Raw genomic sequence first — 17,833 nt, forward strand, 5'->3', positions numbered from 1 at the left:
TTGACTTGTTTACAGTAGCACAGAAAACAAACTATGTGACATATCACGCTGAAATTGGCCATGTAAGCTTATAACAGTCCTACCAAAAAACAAAAAATTTATTTTTGCCATATGTCATCCGCGGACCGTTTTATTGATAACGTCTCGTTCATATTTGAGCAGAAGCTATATCAGAATTTGTATAGTGAAAAAATAAATTTTGCCAGGGATTCTATTTAAAATTTGCAAATTTTCATGCTCAGAAATATTTTATTTGGCTATCTTAGTCGAAAATTAAAAAAAAGTATTGTAAAAAAAATATATATTTGTGAAAGTTCTTTACAAGAAATTTTAGTAGAAAATATTTCTAAAATTCCACTTCCGGACTGATACAGATAGAAAACAAAATGTTCGTTGGTAGTCTTTGTTGAAATTACAAGGTAGTTGAAATTTTTACACTAAGAAAAATTAAAAAAAAATTAAATTTTTTCTTTAAAAAAGTTTAGTTAAAATTGCCTATAAAAATTAACATTTCAGAATAAGTGCAGAAAAAAATAAATATTGGAAGTTTAAGCCAGTCCAAATTTTTACATTCACCAGAACTTTGGTAGGAAATATTAGCTTAAAGTTTGAAAACCGTTTCCAAAAAAACACATACATTTTTATATTCAGCAAAACTTTGTTTGTAAATATTAGTTGAAAGTTTGAAAATATTTTCTAAAAACAAAAAAATAAGTGAAAATTTTTAACCACAAAGTTTTAGTTGAAACTAAATATTTGTAAATATTGAAAATATTTGTAGTCACAAATTTAAAATGTTCTTCAAACCTACAACATATATTTTGTTTTTTCTTCTTTTGTACAAAATTTTCTCTCGAAAATTTTCATAGAAAATTATATTTCAGTACTTGTACAGAAGGAAAAGTAATTTCCTCAACGGAAAGTAATTTCTTTAGCGATTATCATTAACATTTTTATACAACTAAAATTTTTGCCTTCAACAAACTTTGGTTGGAAATCTTAGTCGAAAAATTTGAAAATATTCCAAAAAAATAATATTTATTTCTGGGAAAAAATAAGCCAATAAATTTTCATTAATTGACAATAAATATTTGTAAATATTGAAGATATTTGTGGTTGAAAATTTAAAAAATTTTTGAAACCTAAAAACAATTTTTTTTTTTGCGAAAAAATTTTACTACCAAATTTTTGTTGGTAATTTTCATAGAAACTTATATTTTAGAACTTCGTCAGAGAGAAAAGTATTTCTTTAGCGATATTCAATAAAATTTTTAGCCAATTAAAATTTTTACATTGAAAAAACTTTGGTAGATTTCCAACGAAAGTCAAAATTACAAAATAGTAAAAACAACAATATTTGTTTCAGTAAAAAAAACGAATAAAAATTCGTTACTTCAAAATAAATATTGAAAATGTTTGTAGTTGAAAATTAAATTTTTTTTTTTTTTAAATCTAAAAATATTTTTTTTTTTTGCAAAAATTTTAACTACCAAGTTTTTGTTGGTAATTTTCATAGAAACTTATATTTTAGAACTTCTTCAGAGAGAAAAGTAATTTCTTTCTTTCTTTCTCTTTCACATTAAAATTTTTACATTCAACAAACTTTGGTGGGAAATCTAAGTCGAAAATTTCAAAATATATTAGTAAAAAAAGTAATATTTATTTCAGTAAAAAATAAACGAATAAAATTTCATTACTTCAAAATAAATATTTCTAGTTGATAATTTTAAAATTTTCTGGAAACCTAAAAAATATATTTTTTTGAAAATATTTGTAGTCGAAAATTTTAAAATTTTCTGGAAACCTAAAACATTTGTTTTTTGTTTTTGTAGGTCACAAAAATGTTTCTAAAAAATTGTCAAAAATTTTATATCAGCAATTCTTCAAAGGGAAGAAAAATTTCCTTAGCGATACTAAATGAAATTTTTGGCCAATTAAAATTTTACATTCAACCCAATTTTGGTGAAAAATCTTAGTCGAAAATTTGAAAATATTAAAAATAAATTTTTGTAAATACTGAAAATATTTATAGACGAAAATTTAAAAATTTTCTTGACACCTAAAATGTTTTTTTTTTGTGGTAAAAATATAAGCCAATAAATTTTCATTAATTGAAAATAAATATTTGTAAATATAAAAAATGTTTGTAGTTGAAAATTCGAAAATTTTTTAAAACAACTTTTTTTATTGGAAATCTTAGTTTGCGTTCTATTTGTAAATATAGCAAACACAAACATTTTTCAAAACAATGTGTGTGCTCTTTTAAAAATAGGTACACTCAGTAAAACATGTGACACATACATATACAAAAAATACTCACCACCCGCACATTAATAATTCCGCTACACCACAAAAAATAAACCTAATCTTTAGAAAATATGTACCTAAATATATTCAAAATTTTGTACGCACCAACCAAACTCAATGCCTCTTTTTCTCTCGCTCTCTTCGTTCTCTTTGTTTTCTTTTTGTTGTTTTTTTTTTGTATATACTAAATATGTGCGCTAACATGCCTTATCCAATCCTTCAAAAAACAAAACTCCAAAAATTTGTGACGCGCCCCCATCCAAAAAAAACATGACAAAAAAAAAACAAAAATGGCTACTAACGAACCTGCACTCCGCCACTCGCTCGAATATGTTTAACGAATGTGCGAGAAATATTGAAAAAAAAAACCCTGGTATTCGAACTTGTAAATCGAAATTTACAGCAACTACTATTGTGCGCCACGCAGAGTCTATTTACTTGTGATACCCAACAAGGTGGCACCGCGCAGGCCAATGGCAGTTCACCAACATCCATACAGGTATGGGGGGAAATTAATTTACTAACTACTTAATTAAAAATAAAAATTAACTATTTAAAGAGTTCTTTTAGATTTTCCTACTTTAAAAACGCATGTCTTTCCATCATTAATTTTTGAGTATTCACATTTTTGCTCAATTTGTGCTCACTGTTACTTAACTGAGGCGACTAATTTGTACTCTTTTCATTTTTTTTACTCTCTCACTCTCTCTCAATCTCTCTCTCCCTCTCTCGCTATCCATTTTTATTGCTATCTTACTCTCCAACAGGCACCCGCTCCACCACCTATCATCGATTGTAAATCCAATCCACCTGCCTATTCGTTCGTCCAAGGCTGGCAACTACTCTCACTTGCCGTCTCTCTATTTGTACCCAAATCGAGTCGTCTTCTGTGGTACTTGAAGTTACATCTTTCACGTAATGCAGATACCAAAACAGAGACAGGCAAGTATGCGGCGTATTGTGAACGAGCATTAGAGCGCACATTGAAGAATGGTGGACGCGAAACGAAACCTTCACGCATGGAAGTTCTATCAATTTTGCTGAAGAATCCATATCATCACTCACTGCCACACGCCATACCGGTGCACATGATGAACTCCACCTATCAGGTAAGAATATAAAGAATGCTACTTTAAAGCATAAAACAGTCTGTTCGATAGTATTCGAAAATATCTTTAGATAATACAAAAAAAAAAAGATTTCCAAATGGTTTATTGCCTTATTTAAACTGTAATGAAGCTAAGAGGCATCACAATGGGCTATGAGCCTAAGTGTGTCCCACAGTGCACAACCGCTTCAGCGTAACCTCACCTAAGAGACTAGCGCAGAACAGATTTGAATAGAAAGAATTTGTTACGGCCCTTTGTTCCTCACTAGAACCCTAGGAAATAATAATATAAAAATTGTCTTGAGAGTTTGCAGATAGAAATATCTCTAAAGCATTCGTCCGTGGAGCACAAATAGTGTTCCGATATACCTGAGCGAATTAAGAATTTAAGAATGGTTACCGAGACATAAGAATTGTGATGACATCTGGGTAAGATAAAATCGGTAAGAGGCATCAGCCTATTTCAAATCCACGAATTGTTAGCTAAAACCCGCAGCCACTCATTTGTTTGCCGCGCTGCATTTTAATTTACTTACCAACATAAGGACTGTCCCTCAGTGCAAGTCGAAGTAGCGCTTTAGGTTACAGAAATGAATTGTCTGTTATTACTCACCCATTCGTCCTCAGCTACTCCCTACCGCGCTCCGAATAGACCTGGAAGACCAGACAATCGACATCGTTGTGTCTGCTCGTTCGCACGACAGTTGCGGGCGTTACCGGGATGAACCGAATTTATATCCAGTCAAGGACTTCAGCAGCCTTCCCCGTGCATATATGGGGAATGTTTATGATGCTACAACTGTGTCTGCTAACTTCGAGCTGCCGAACTTTCCTTTTGTCTCTGCTAACAGTTCGTCTACCCTGCTTTCAAGTTCTAAGTTCTCATCGCATGGCAAGTAATTATTTTCTACTCGCTTTTTGAAGCAAGAAGTAGCCAGAGCTCTTATTACAAGTAGGCTTTGTCGTCATTTGCAGTACTTTCCTTTCTGACTTGTAATTGTTTGAAGCCGAACACCAGGTTTCAATTTGATTAGTCTTACGCTATTTCGTAACCAGCCTTTCATTCAAGCTTTTAGAAGAGTTGGTACCGCTCGTAGATGTATAATCTCTGGTAACAATTAAGGATAGTAACAAAGCCAAATTTGTATCCGTGACTACACGCTTATTATCCGAGATCGCAGCCCAAAGGGTTGTCCATAACTGAAGCATTCGAGCTCGAATTTACACTAAATCTACGCCCTCCCATTCACCGAACTGACCATATTTTCTCTCAGCGAATATCATATCTGTGATTTCATAAACTGAGTGATATGTCAAGCATCCACCGCTAATGAGGTCGAGCAATCCTCCTTTTACAAATGGATAAGATACCAAGAACGCGACTTCATTGCACTTGCGAGTAGTCTTTCATCCATCTATTAGACAAACTAACACACACCGAAGTTGAGCTATCACGTGGGGTTATGAATAAAAAATCAAAATTAAGACAGAGGTAAGAGCTAGATCATGATTTATTTTTGTTTTTCAAATACACCGGGTAATACCCGCTAACACGAAATCCATATATACGCAAATTCTTTTATCAGAAGTTTTAAGCTTTAAAGTGCTCCCAAACTTTAAGACTTTTAGAAACTTCTAAATAGAACTTTCAAACACCCAAGCCAGCTGAATTGCTCTTGAAAATCTGTGTTCCATTTCTTAGTATTCACCATTTGTATTTTCCCCCGCCTCTCTTGCAGGTCGTCTCCTTCGATGGCTCGACGACGATCGAGGAGTTCCAAACCACGCTCGCCCAGGAGATCGGCACACGCGATGCCACAAATGGTTTCTGCCTCTTCAGCGACGACCCCATCGAAAAAGACCTCGAACACTATCTCGATCCATTAGCCAAGCTTTGTGATGTCATTTCCAAGTGGGAGACTGCTTTGCGGGAAAAAGGTTCCGGCAAATTCGAGAATACGCGTGTCATCCAATTGACCTACAAGAATCGTCTGTACTGGCGACACACAGTCAAATTTGAAACGGACAAGGAGCGCCTCTTGTTTTGCTACCAAACGAATGCACAAATAGTGCAAGGACGTTTTCCGTTGTCGCGCGATCTTGCGCTCGAGTTGGCTTCGCTAATGTCACAAATCGACATGGGCGACTACTCGCACGAAAAATCGCGCGGCACGGGTAGCAACGTTGGACTCAAAGCGCTCGATAAATTCTATCCCTATCGCTATCGTGATGCGCTCAATGCCGAACAACTCAAAGAGGTGCAAGAGTTGCTCATCTCAAAGTGGATGTTGCTCAAAGGACGCTCAACACTCGACTGTGTACGCATATATTTGACATGCTGTCGCAAATGGCCCTACTTTGGCGCCAGTCTCTTTCAAGCCAAACCGCGTCACTCCGATCAGGCAATGGCCTGGTTGGCCATCTCCGAGGATGCGCTCAACGTGCTCGAACTCAGCTCGATGACACCAATGGCACGTTATCCCTACACATCGGTGATGACTTTCGGTGGATGTCAAGATGATTTCATGTTAGTCGTCTCCAGCGAGGATACACTAGCAACTTGCGGCACACAAGAACAGAAATTGCTCTTCGCCATGAGCAAACCAAAGATACTCGAAATTACGCTGCTAATCGCCGACTACATGAATGCGCTCGGTCACACAGTGCCCGGCACACCACAAATGAATACGCTCACACGCAATGGCTCACATCGTTCGCTACGTTCACGTCCGGCCGGCGGCACTGGTACCGGTACCGGTACTGGTACGGGCACGGGCACCGGTGTAGGGGGTTGCGGCACAACCACCGCCGGCATGTCTACCAATGCGACCACAACGGCGCACAATACACTCAATTCGCATGCCACACACACGCTCAACTCCACACATTCGCATACGCTGAGCTCATCCCATTACAGTGGCGGCGGCGGCGGTGGTGGCGGCATTGGTACGCATACATTGGGCGGCAGTCATCAGGGCACGATGAGCTCTTCACACGGACATACACATCATCATCAACCGGATATATTGAAAAGCACGCCCGATCATCAGCGCATCAAGTAGAGAGTAAGTGTATAACGGTATAGCGGTATATGTAACAAATAAGCGATTTACGAGCGCCAAAAACTAAATTAAGTTTAATTTGTAGAACAAAACAGGTTGAAGGAGCAGAGATTTCCGCTGCCGGTCAACAGATTTGATTTTTTACTGAATTAGTAATTTAACCAAAGAGCCGATTTACAACATTAGCCTGCGGGCTGCACCCACTTTCTATGCAAGTAGTTAAGCAGTAACTAGTTTGACCCAGGTTTCGATAGAAAACAATAAAACTTCACTTTCACTACAAAGATTTTTAACGCTTGCGACGGGCTCTCCATTTCAAAAGTATTTCAAGGAATAAGAAGTTTTTTTTAGTACAAAAAGGATCAACGATGTTGGGGCATATTAGTGTGTTGTGCTCTACCTATTTTTAATTTTATTTCATGGTGTAAGAAATCTGTTTCTCTGTACCATTTTTGCATCTTCTATAAAGAAGTTGCGTCATTTTCCTTCGAGTAATTATTTCTGTTAAGTCTTCCAAGACCTGTAGCACCTATTTGTTGTCCAATGTAACGTTTCCAAATTACTTGAAAATTTCTCTATGCTAATTAGAGCTCCAAACCTAACCCAGTTGAGTTCACGAATACCTTTTTGAAAACCAAAAAAATCTTATTTCAAATATATCTTCCATCTTTAACGTTTCAAGTTCCAGTGTATCTTCCGTATCCTTACTTCTGGCCCACACATTAAAACACGATGCCTCATTTTATGCTATATATTTTTCATATTCTTCTCATGGCGCCTATGAATATACCTTTTGGCATCAAAACTATTTATTTTTTAAAGAATGACGAAGTGTTAAAACGAGAAAATTCTATATAAAATTTTTTTAAAACCAAATATCTATCTAATGATATGCATTGAAATGCGTTTTATGTCTGATAAGAACAAAATCAAGAATCGAAAATCGAACTGCTATGTTTCCTATTTAAAATACAATAACACGAGAATGTTGACGAAAAAATGAAAATGTTGAAAACTAACGGTAGTTTGGTGCTGCAGTGAAAGCCAGTTCAAATAAAAACTGCTGAGCTTTCGAACTTCAGTGTTTTTGAAAAGAAGTGAAAGCTATACAAATTTGACTATTTATTTATTATTATAAAGAGCTTTAATAAGCTTGAAAACTTTCTAAAGAATTAGCGCCAAGTTTTGAACAAAAATAAAAGCTTAGAAGCTTTCCAAATAAACACTTGGGACCAACAAGAATCTTTCAAAAAGCAGGAAATGTAAAGCGATCAAGCCATTGTGATTTTTCATTTGTACTTAACCTGTGCAGTGAAATGTTGCGTAACTTTGGAAAATTAAAAAAAAGATGAATATTCGTCTTGAATTTCACTTTAATTATTTTCCTTTCAAAAGCATTAACTACTTTTTTATAGATATTGATCTTCAATTTTACAGTAAAAAAAGTTCCTATTTACGGAAGCTTGTAAAATTTTCGAACCGCAAAAGTCTCTCTTAATTCCTGTGCTCCCTGGTGGGACATAGGGCCTCTAGCCGCAAAACTAGCGCTGATTTAATTACGAAAAGTTCCACAAACTCACAGCTCTTTGCAAAATTTTTGAAATGCGAGCTTTAAATGTTTAATGAAGCCTTTTAGTTTTTGACATTCACTGTTTACCTAAAAGTTGCACCGCCAATAATACGAAAAAAAATCATTTGTTTGTCTTATTACCTTACGAAGGCCTTTGCTATGCAGCGCTAATTTACCGTTAGTGACGAATGTATAGTGAATTTAAAATCAAAAAAAGCGAATTACAAAATATATACAAAGTGTATCTAATTTAGAGCTAAGTTGCACTCATTGTTATGCTGAAAGTCACAAACATTATTTGCTTAATATTGAAAAGAAAAATTCGTCTACAAACCTATTATTATTATATTTATGTATGTAATAAATGAATATATTCTAAATGTAAATTTTAGCGCGTAACGGATAGAAGTATATATTAAAAAAAAATATTGATTGATAGAAGACGGCCAAAAAGCTCTGCGAAAAAGTTCTGAAAAACACTACAAATTTAAAAGCAAATAAAATTTTTTCAAAAATAAAAGTTTTGGAAAAAAAATTATTTTTCACAATCTAAATTTCTTTTTTGAACTCAAAACTAAATTTTTTTTGTAAAATTTTTTTTTTTTTAATTAAATTTAATTTTTTAAAAAATTAAAATTAAAAAATTTTTTTTTTTTGAAAATCAATTCAATTTTTTCAAAAATTGAAATAAAAAAAATTTAATTAAAAAAAATTTTTCTATTTTTCAAACTTAAATTTTTACAAAATTTTGTAAACAATTAAACTTTTTTCAAAAAAAAATAAAATGTTTTCAAAAATAAAATTTTTGTGACGAAAACTTAATTTTTTTCAAAAATAAAATTTTATTATTTATAAACTTATATTTTACAAAAATAAAAATTTTGAAATTTTTTTTCCTTTTTTTCTAATTTTTATTTTTGAAAAAATTTAATTTCTTTTGTTACTAAAAAATTTATTCTAAAACCAAATTTTGTAAACAAAACTTAATTTTCTCCAGCTTATTTTCAAATAATTAGGTTTTCTCTAAAGTGTTCATTTCTAAGCAAGTAAATCTTTTCTGCCAAACTTTTATTCGTGGAAAAATTAAATTTTTTGTACAAAATTTTAATTAAGATTTTGGAAAAATTAATTTTTTTAATTAATTAGTTTGATTTTGTTTTTGAATAAAATTTAATTTTTTACAAAATTTTTTAAAAATATATTTTTTCAAAAATAAAAATTAAAAAAAAATAATATTTTCCAAAAACAAAACAAAAGATTTTTGTAAAAACAAAATTTTTTCACAAACAAAAGTAAAAAATAAAATTTTAGGGATTTTACAAAATTTTGTAAAAAATTAAACTTTTCCAAAAACATTTATTACCTATTTATTTATAATTGGCGCGTACACCCTTTTTTTGGGTGTTTGGCCGAGCTCCTCCTCGTATTTGTGGTGTGCGCCTCGATGTTGTTCCACAAATGGAGGGACCTACAGTTTCAAGCCGACTCCGAATGGCAGATATTTTTGTGAGGAGCTTTTCATTTCAGAAATACACTTGGAGGTTTGCCATTGCCTGCCGAGGGGCGACCGTTATTAGAAAAATTTTTTTCTTAATTTAGTGTTTTCACCGAGACTCGAACCGACGTTCTCTCTGTGAATTCCGAATGGTAGTCGCGCACCAACCCATTCGGCTACGGCGGCCGCCAAAAACATACATTTTGTAAAAAATTATAACATTTTTTCAAAAAACTTAGTTTTTTCAAAAACTTAAGTTTAGGTAAAAAAACTTAATTTTTTCAAAAATAAAAATTTTGTAAAAACAATTGTTTTTTTGTTTAGTTTTTGTTTTTTGTTTTACAAAATTTAATTTTTTCCAGCTTATTAAGTTTTTTATAAAATTTTTATTTCTAAACAAATAAAGTTGCTTTGTTAAAATTTAATATTTTGTAAAACAATTATATAAAAATAAAATTTTGGTACAACACCTTTATTTTTTTTTAAATATACATACATACATATGTATATAAAAATAAATTTTTTTTTTTTCAAAAATAAAAATTGTGTCAAAAAGATAAATTTTATCAAAAATAAAATAAATGATTGTTTCAGAAATAGAGACACAACAGCAAAAAGATTTTTGTAAAAAAAAATTTTCAAAAATAAAAATTTTCTAAAACAAAAAAATATTTAAAAAATTATTTCATTTTTATTTTTAAATTTTTTTTCTCAAATTTATTTTGTGGAAAAATAAATTTTTTTCAAAAATAAAAAATTAAAAAAAAAAATGATTTTTTCAGAAATAAAGACACAACAAAAAAGATTTTTGTAAAAAAAAAATTTTGTAAGCCAAAAACTAATTTTTTCAAAAAAAAAATTTTATTTCGTTTTTTTAATTTTTTTTCTGAAATTTAATTTGTGAAAAAAATACAATTTTTTCAAAAACATTTTTTTCCTAATTTAATAAAAATAAGCTAATAATTCGTGTCAGCTATTTGTATGGCATTTTGTCGAATTGCTTGTCATGGAGATATGCGTACATATTTACTAGCTTGCAAACTTTCATACCAAGCATTGTAAATACACATATACATACATACATATGCATAGACGCAAACTGAAATAAAAACAAATAGAAATTTTATGCAACCGAAGATATGTGAAAATTTCGCAAACACGAATTTGTCCTTACACTTAGTGCGTACGAGCCTATACAAAAAGCAAAAAGCAAAATATGACTCAAGGCATTGAAATTGTGGTAGAAGTAGGCGTCGAGCAAATATATTTATACTTTAAGATGGAGTTTCTAGTGCATTCATACAAGCAAAGATACAAACAAGCGGCGGTACTCAGCCAAATTTTAACTAACCAGATGATGGCACTTCTCCGGCTCTTTTTTCACTTCTTGTGCACACTCACCGAAAAGTAAAAAATAAGAAAATTAAAAATAACTGAAAATATGGGTGTTTATTTCCTTATAAAACTTATTACTTTTCTGTGTGTATTGGTTGAACTAAAACTAAAAAATACTCAGCACTGGATTTCTGATATCTGCAAACTAAATTTTCTCATTTAAACGAAAATTTTACTCTAAGCAAATAAAAATTTATTTATGAAAAATATGAATATACCAAAGTATATACACACGTACATACCTATAAACATTGTATAACGGTATTACAATACATGCATACATATTTGCTATTTACCATGTACGTACGTATGTAGTTATAATAAATAAATATTAAGAAATGATCGAACAATGAACGCGCGTATTCCACTCGCAACTATTATTATTATGTGTTGTATGATTATGAGAGGATTATTGTATAATTTTTTGTATGTAAGTAGCAGGGCAATAAACCAAAATAAAACCAAAAAATAAATAAAAATATATATATATATTAAAAAGTAATAAAAAGTAATAAAAATAAAAATGTTTTATTACCTTGAAATTTGACACAAAGTAAGTATCCTGCAGTAAAAAAAAAACCAAACTATCCAACCTACAGGCCCTGGCGGGATTTTCCTAAGATGTTAAAAGGAACTCTTGATTATATTCTACCATGGCTAGTGGAAATTTTCAAAGCGTGTCTTAACCTAATTCCAAATAGCTGGAAACTTGTTAGAAACGTCTTCAAAAAAATTGTTAAGTTTAATTTTTTTATTACCACCACCAGTGGTAGGTGAAGAAGGCATAAATCAGCGAACATTCTAGTGCAAGAACTTGTAATTGATGGAAAAAATTATACTAGTTCGAGAGTGACGAAAATTGCACCAGTTGCAATGTAGCTCATAAGAGCTGCATGCAAAACAAATATTTTGTTTTAAAGTATAGTCGACTCTCGTTAATTCAAACCTGCGATATTTCGAGCCTCTCATTAATTCAAAGTTATCACGAGTCCCCTACAAAATCTCTTTATATTTCGAATTATGTCCATACATTTTTATGCACTCGGTAATTCGAACAAAAAAATCATTGCTACGACGCGGTAATTCGAACTCATACTCGACAATTCAAATTTGCAAAGTTTCTTAGTGTGTTAGTAAGAACTTTGAATTTTGGGACTCCCATGAAAATAAATAGCTTTGCTGTCCGTGGTTGCGTGTTACGCATAAAACATAGGCACATTTTGACGCACGCTTCCGCACGAATCGCTTCGTTGGTATACAGATTAAAAATTTTTATTAAATAAAGGGTGATTTTTTAGTTATTATCTTTTCAAACAGTTGGTTTAAACAGCTGATGCACGTTTCGTGTTTTGTTTCACTGTCAAACACCTTCAGTTTGGTTTATAATTTAACCATGAATCGTCTTACAAACGAACAACGCTTGCAAAGAATTGAATTTTATTATAAAAATGCGTGTTCTGTTAAGAAAGTTTATCGCGCGCTTCTTCCATTTTATGGTCAATTTAATCGACTCACTGAAGCGGCTATTCGAGCTATTGTGACTAAATTTAGAACCAAATTTACATTATTGGACATCAAACCACCAACACGCTTACGTAGAGTGCGAACTGAAGAAAATATCGCAGCTGTATCGGCCAGTGTTAATGATGACCATCAATTATCGATTCGTCGCCGTTCGCAGCAATTGGGCCTCTGTTACTCAACAACGTGGAAAATTTTGCGAAAGGATTTAGGTGTGGAGCCTTTCAAAATACAGCTGGTGCAAGAATTGAAGCCGAACGACCTACCGCAACGCAGAATTTTTGGTGAATGGTCTCTTGAAAAGTTGGCCGAAATCCACTTTTCTATCGAAAAATTGTGTTCAGCGACGAGCAGAATTGTCGATTTTGGAGTGAAGATCAGCCAGAAGAATTGCAAGAGCTACCAATGTATGCAGAAAAGGTCACAGTTTGGTGCACTTTATGGGCTGGAGATATCATTGGAACGTACTTCTTCAAAGATACTGCGAATCGTAACGTAACTGTGAATGGTGACTTGCATGACATGCGGTTTCAGCAAGACGGTGCCACATGCCACACAGCACGCGTAACAATGGACTTGTTGAGAGGCGAGTTCGGTGAACATTTTATTTCACGTTTGGGACCTGTCAATTGGCCACCCAGATAGTGCGATATAACGCCTTTAGATTATTTTTTGTGGGGCTATGTTAAAGCTCATGTCTATTCAGACAAGCCTGCTTCAATTAACGCATTGGAAGATAACATTAAAGCATTTATATGTGAGATACCGGCCGAAACATTGGAAAGAGTATGTCAAAATTGGACTAAACGGATGGACCATTTGAAGCGCAGTCGCGGTCAACATTTGCATGAAATAATCTTCAAACATTAAATTATATGGACTGTACTATCGATTTAAATAAAAATTTAATGCATTTTCTGAATTTTACGTGTATTTGTTTGAAAAACTTTCCTATAGCTCTTAAAAAATCACCCTTTATGGGTCCTAAAAGGTACAAATGTTTGACGTTTGCTGAAAACAAGAAATTAATTGAAAAAGTAGAAGGAGGTGATAAGAAAAGCGATGTCGTAAAAGAAGATCAGGACAATTCGTAAATAATTATGGATGATGAAGAACCATCAATGGTACCAGTAGTTGACATCAGCGGTGTGAGTTTTTCTGACTATGTTCAAGTGGATGAAGATGTTGCTGGCTCAGCATCACTAACCAATGGTAAAATTTTATCTGCGACAGATACGAATGAAAAGAGCAACGATGAAGATGAAGACGATACACCAGAACCTTTGGCAGAGATGTCAGTGAAGGTAGCAAGAGCCTCATTCGATAACTTACAAAGCTTTTGTCTACAAAACGAAACTGCTGAAAGAGCATATCAGGCACTTTTTCTCCTTAAGAAAATATTGAAAAGTCTGAGCAGCCGCAATGTGCTTCGAAGCAAACCCGTATAAATAAGCTCTTAAGCTCGGTGTTTTTTTTCTTATAACTTAATTACGAATACTACTATAGAGATTTGGGTGCTTAACTGGTTACTAGGGGCCGTGATATTTACAAAAGAAAAATTGCTAAACATAAAATAGTCTACCTTGAGCAAAAGCAGCGCGACTCTTGAAAAATATTACAAGGTCCGGCCTCGAAGTGTAACCAATTAAAAAGGTCATAAAATTAGTTTGGAAAATTTAAAGTAAAAAATGTATGAAAATAATACAAAATTAAAAATCCATTTACTTTTGCTCGATATGACCACCTTTTGCCTTGAATATCACCTTGAGACGGCCCAGTAATGAATCGCAAGCTGCCCGAATGTGACTTGCTGGTATTTTGGCCCCTCGCAGGCAATGGCTTTTTTCAGCGCTTCGAGACTGATGAATCTTTTAGTTCGGACTTTGCTCTCCAAAATGATCCAAAGAGAATAATCCATCAGATTCGCGTTTAGCGAATTAGAGAGCCATTGTGTGGACGTTATGAAATTTGGAACGTTGTTTTTAGCCATTCTTGGTTCCCTCGAGCTTTGTAAGACGGTACCGAGTCCTGTTGAAACGTCCATGGTCTGTCACCGAGATGTTTGTCTGTCCAAAGCAACCTCCAGAATACTCTCTCGATAATATTTCGTATTTACCCTAACGCCAGACTCGATGAAGACGATTGGAGAGCGCCCATCGGCGGTTACAGCGCCCAAACCATTACCTGTGGCGGGTGCTCTCACCTGGTGACCAATGGATGACTTAAATTCTCAAATAAACCCTATCGTTTTGGGAGTTTACGAGTTGCTCAATTTCAAAATGTTTCTTGTCAGAAAACCCACTGTTCGGAAATTGACCGCTTTCGGCCAAGCGAAGCAACTCCTTCGCTCTCTCAAGTCTGACTTGCTGCTATCATACTTTGGTGTGAGATCATGCACCTTTTGGATTTTGTAAGGCTTGACTTTGAGCTACGGTCGGATATTTTCAGTTCTTTCGCCATTTGAATGGCACTTCTCGGGGATTTCGCTCAAGTCGCTTCTTCACTTTTTGAACCATTTCACGTGACGCTGCACTCTTTTGATGACCACCTCCACGACGTTTCGCGTTTAAGGTATAAACATGAAATAAAACAAACTCCGTACATATGTATTTGTGTGTATAGTTTTTATTTATTTAATTAATTCACGCTAACACATTTTCTTTCACATTTCAGTAAACATTTGTTTTCTATATATTTTATTTTTTATATAGTATATTTGTTGATTTTTTATTATTTATATTTTTTTTTAGTTTTATCTTTATAACCATTTTCAATTCTCATTTTGATAAATAAATATTTTTTGCACATATCCGTGGTGAGGAAATGTTGTACAAGTATTTTATATGAGAAAATTTAGAACTTTTGCTTTCATACAAAAACTATACCATGTAAATGAATTTATTAAATTTTTTTTCAAGTATTAGTTTGAGTAACTTTTAATTTTTTAATTTTTATTTTTTTGTTTTTCAAAAAATATAATTTTTATAGTCGCGCCGTTCATATCTCACTTTTTGCATAAACCCAGACTGAAATGGGATGAATGGCGGATTTGCTGTCAATTTCATAACTACAGATTTTTTTAAATTATAGGAATTTATAGGTCTGCATTTTAAACACAAAAGCTGTGGGAAATTTCAATTTGACCAATTTTTTAACCAACTCAAATAAAAACGGCGCTTTAGTGCTACTTGAGGAATGCCAGACTGGCACTTCAACCATTTCACCTACCTTAACCAATTCAAACTTTTTGAACGTTCATATTAAACTAAAATTCTAGAAAATAGTAAATAGTCATCTGTAATTAATACCATATACATATATATATATATATATATATATATATGTACATTTACGTATATATTATTAAAAATATATGTATAGTTCCCTTTAAAAATTTGAATTTTTTTAATATCCGAAAACTTCAAATTTATATTAACTATAATAAAATATTATTAAAATATAAAATCAAAATCAGAAATAATTAATTGTTTTACGATATTCATTTAATTAGGTACAAATGAGCAAAAAAAACCAAACAATAAAATTCAAACTAAAGCCGTTACATTGAGAATAAAAAATGTAATGGATAATGGAATTAATTAGCTTGGGTAAAATGCATCACTAAGCCATTAAGTGGACTTTCTCCAATCAAATAATAAATCTTTTTAATCTCAACACAGCATAAACCAACACTTCTTCTCAAGTGCCGGCCGCCGTGACCAAATAATTTGTGCGCAACTACCATTCGGTAACGCCCGGTTTCGAAACACACTGAGCGCATGAAACACCAAATAAAAGAAAGAGTTTTTTCTAATGGCGATCGCCTCTCAACAGAAGAGCTCCAAGTTTGTTTTTGCCATGAAAAAGCTGCTCATAAGAAACCTCATAAAAAATCTGTTGTTTCAGGGTGACATAAAACTGTAGGTCCCTCCATTTGAGTGCACTCCACAAATTAAAGGAGGAGCACAGTCAAACACAAAACACCCAACAAAAGATGTATGCGCTAAATTGTTTTTACTTGTTCACTGCTCTCGGGAGCATAGGGCCTCGACAAGACTCTTGTCTTGCGTTGGTTTCGTTAATCTACTTGATTTCTGACAGGGTAGATGATTAGCCTGCCGCTAAATATACATAAATATAAAAATTTAATCAAATAATCGTTGCTTCCAAACCAGTAATAGATAATTTTAGTCTCCCCATACCAAGAGCCTGATATTAGTTTTCGCTATTGGTTTTTGGGTATATTTTTTGTCATTTGATTGACCAAATCGCCATAAGAAGCCTGATATTTTTGTTCGATATTTTTAAATCAGAACCGATATATGTTGGATATAAGAAATATCGATGTAACAGAGTGTGATTTTTGTTTTCGAATATTCATAACTTTTAATCAGCACCAATATTTGTCCGAATATTAAAGACGGAATTTCCGATGACGCGTCCCTTGGTGTGTTTGAGAGAAAAATTCTACGGAAGATTTTTGGACCTTTGCACATTGGCCAAGTGTCGCAGGTAAGGGAACAATGGGCTGTACGAGCGCAACGACTAAAAATTCAGCGATTTTGTTGGCTGTGTCATGTCGTCCGAATGGCAATAGAAAAAATAATATTAAATTTTTTTTTAAATAAAATAGAAACAATTTAAAAAACAATAAAATAATTTAGAAAAAAAACAATAATAATAATAATTTAGGAGGAAAGCTTGTTTAATTTTTATTATAATTTTTATATATTTAAAAAAAAATATTTTTTATAAATGAAAACAAAAAGATAGTAATAATAAGAAATAAAATTAAAAAAAATCATTAGGAAAAATTAAATTAAAAATTTTTAAATAATTTAGAAAAAAAATAGAAAAACAATAAAATAATTGATAAAGAAAACTCGTTTATTAATTTTAATGTTCATATATTTTTATATTTAATTTTTTATTTTTTAATAAAGATGTATTATTTTTGGTAAATTAAAACAAAAAATAGTAATAATATGAAATTAAAAGAAAATAAAATTAAAAAATAAACATTAGGAAAAAGCAAACTAAAAATTACATTAAAAAAAAATTTAGAAAAAATTAAAAAATAATTTAGAAAAAATAAAATCATTAAAAATAATTTAGCAAAAAATTATAAAAGAAAAACATTAAAAATAATAATTTGAAAAAAATAAAACAAATTATTTCTACGAGTTTTTTAACGAAATGCTTTCTCACTGTTAGTTTAAGAAATTCAATTTAGAAAAAAAATTAGAAAAACAATAAAATAATTTAGAAAGGAAACTCGTTTATTTTTATATTTGATTTTTTAATTTTTATTTTTTAATAAAAAAATATTATTTTTGATAAATAAAAACAAAAAATAGTAAAAATATGAAATTAAA

General features: G+C 32.1%; 1 protein-coding gene across 5 annotated transcripts in view; it reads left to right on the top strand.

Annotated features, from left to right (window-relative positions):
- The window catches only part of LOC129237036 (uncharacterized protein CG43867), a 127,409-nt gene extending 118,850 nt beyond the window's left edge, over positions 1-8,559 (top strand). For 3 of the 5 annotated variants that reach the window (XM_054871412.1, XM_054871411.1, XM_054871414.1), the window contains exons 9-11: positions 2,711-2,806; positions 3,075-3,416; positions 5,155-8,559. In XM_054871412.1, coding sequence (XP_054727387.1) covers positions 2,711-2,806; positions 3,075-3,416; positions 5,155-6,477 — 1,761 coding nt within the window. In that variant the 3' untranslated portion in view covers positions 6,478-8,559. The remainder of the gene's footprint in view (positions 1-2,710; positions 2,807-3,074; positions 3,417-5,154) is intronic. The other 2 variants (XM_054871413.1, XM_054871415.1) reach the window with 1 other exon arrangement.
- Positions 8,560-17,833: the final 9,274 nt, after the last annotated feature.

The sequence above is a fragment of the Anastrepha obliqua genome, chromosome 2 (assembly GCF_027943255.1).
Source record: "Anastrepha obliqua isolate idAnaObli1 chromosome 2, idAnaObli1_1.0, whole genome shotgun sequence".
NCBI classification, from domain to species: domain Eukaryota; kingdom Metazoa; phylum Arthropoda; class Insecta; order Diptera; family Tephritidae; genus Anastrepha; species Anastrepha obliqua.